Source organism: Lathyrus oleraceus, chromosome 7 (assembly GCF_024323335.1).
Source record: "Lathyrus oleraceus cultivar Zhongwan6 chromosome 7, CAAS_Psat_ZW6_1.0, whole genome shotgun sequence".
In the NCBI taxonomy this organism is placed as follows: domain Eukaryota; kingdom Viridiplantae; phylum Streptophyta; class Magnoliopsida; order Fabales; family Fabaceae; genus Lathyrus; species Lathyrus oleraceus.
Window position 1 is genome coordinate 392,722,823 of NC_066585.1, and position 1,878 is coordinate 392,724,700.

Sequence of the window (1,878 nt, forward strand, 5' to 3'; positions counted from 1 at the left end):
TTCTTTTGGAGACGTTGACGACCGTCAAGCTCTTGGCGTAAGCGATCAATGTCTTCATTTGGATCCATGACTCTAAGGACCGTTGTAGAACATTAAACCTATGGCCTACTAAGATTGATGGTCGCGTAGTACGGGTCCCCGAGAAGCTCTTCTCGTGTGGGTCGGTACGAAGATCTCACTCAAAAGAGATTTTCTTGATGGAGTTGACGACCGACAAGCTCTAGCCGTAAGCGGCAAACAGTCAAGGAAATCCATGACTTTGAGACCCTTGTCTAGAACCCGATGTCGATGGTCGCGTAGTGCGGGTCCCCGAGAAGCTCTTCTCGCGTGGGTCGGTACGAAGATCTCACCCAGAAGAGGCTCATTTGAGGGAGTTGACGACCGACAAGCTCTTGCCGTAAGCGTCAAACAGCCAAATGAATCAATGACTTTGGGGTCCCTATCTAAAACCCTAGATCATACCTAGTGAGATCCCTGATATGGAAAGCAACCAGTGTTATCCTTCATCCGTACCTCGAACTTTTGAATCTATTCGCCTGAATGCCGTCCATTCATTTATTCATCCATCCATACATCAAAGTGAAAAATTCGCATACATCCATGCATCATTTTGCATATCATTTTCCAAACCATAACAAAAACAAGCTCATCCATCCTTTGTCCATAACCCGCAGTTGATTTCCCGACGCTCATATCGGACTTGAAAGATCATGGAGCAAAATCAGTTTGCGTCAAAGGAGGATGTTGATGTGATAAAGAATCAGTTGGACCAACTCGTGGAAGCTATGACAGCCTTGGCAAGGAGAGATGAAAACGTTCAACGGACGGTAAGAACTGAGAACGGCGTTCCACCTCAAGTAAACAATCTTGCCCAAACTCACCCTGTACAGATCCCTGTCGAGGACCAGATTATACAAGAGCGTCCCATTGTCCGAGACGGACACTCCTCTTGTGATGCTATTGAGTATCATAGTTTTGCATTCTCTGCACAAAATTCCCAAGGGGCGGTCCCAGTGATGAAAACCAAGGATCTACAAGATGTGAAGGTTGCTGAAAGATTTCAGGTGTTAGAAGAGAAGCTTAAAGCCATAGAAGAGCATGATGCTTTCGGTCTGAATGCTTCAGACATGTGTTTAGTGCCTGGCCTGATAATGCCTCCAAAGTTCAAGACACCTAATTTTGAAAAGTACAAAGGGGATAGTTTTCCAAAGCAACATTTGGTGATGTTTTGCAGAAGAATGACTTCCTATGCTCACAATGATAAGCTGATGATTCGTTGTTTTCAGGACAGTCTCAGTGGAGCATCACTGAGTTGGTACATACAGCTAGAAAAGTGCCACATCCAATCATGGTCAGACCTGGCTAACGCCTTTTTGAAGCAGTACAATTACAATTTGGACATGGCTCCCAGCCGTATGCAGTTGCAAGGTTTATCTCAGGAAAGCAACGAATCCTTCAGAGGATATGCCCAAAGATGGAGAGAATTAGCCGCTTAAGTTCAACCCCCACTTCTGGAGAAAGAATTGGTTGACTTATTCATGGATACCTTGCAAGGTCCGTACTATGAAAAGATGGTAGGAAGTACTTCACCCGATTTTTCTCACTTGGTGTCGGCAGGAATGCGCATCGAGAGCATGCTCAAAAGTGGAAAGAACCAAGACATCTCGAACATCCAGGCTAGTGAGAATGAATCCCTTGTCAGTTCCCAAGAGCAAGAGGAGATGGAAGTTAACGCAATCTGGGAAGCTCCACAAGCTCCATATCAGGCGCCATTCCCTCCACAAGGTCAATACCCTCTTGAAAATAGAGGATCTCCGTGGAATCAACGACAAGCTTCGCATCAGCAGCGTCAACACACTCGACAAAGGCCATGGAAGC

At 45.7% G+C, this 1,878-nt stretch overlaps 1 protein-coding gene across 1 annotated transcript; it reads left to right on the plus strand.

The window, feature by feature from the left end:
• Positions 1-710: 710 nt before the first annotated feature.
• On the plus strand, positions 711-1,496 carry LOC127103993 (uncharacterized). The gene has a single exon (XM_051041219.1). The coding sequence runs from the start codon at positions 711-713 to the stop codon at positions 1,494-1,496; it is 786 nt and encodes a 261-aa protein (XP_050897176.1).
• The last annotated feature ends 382 nt before the right edge of the window (positions 1,497-1,878 follow it).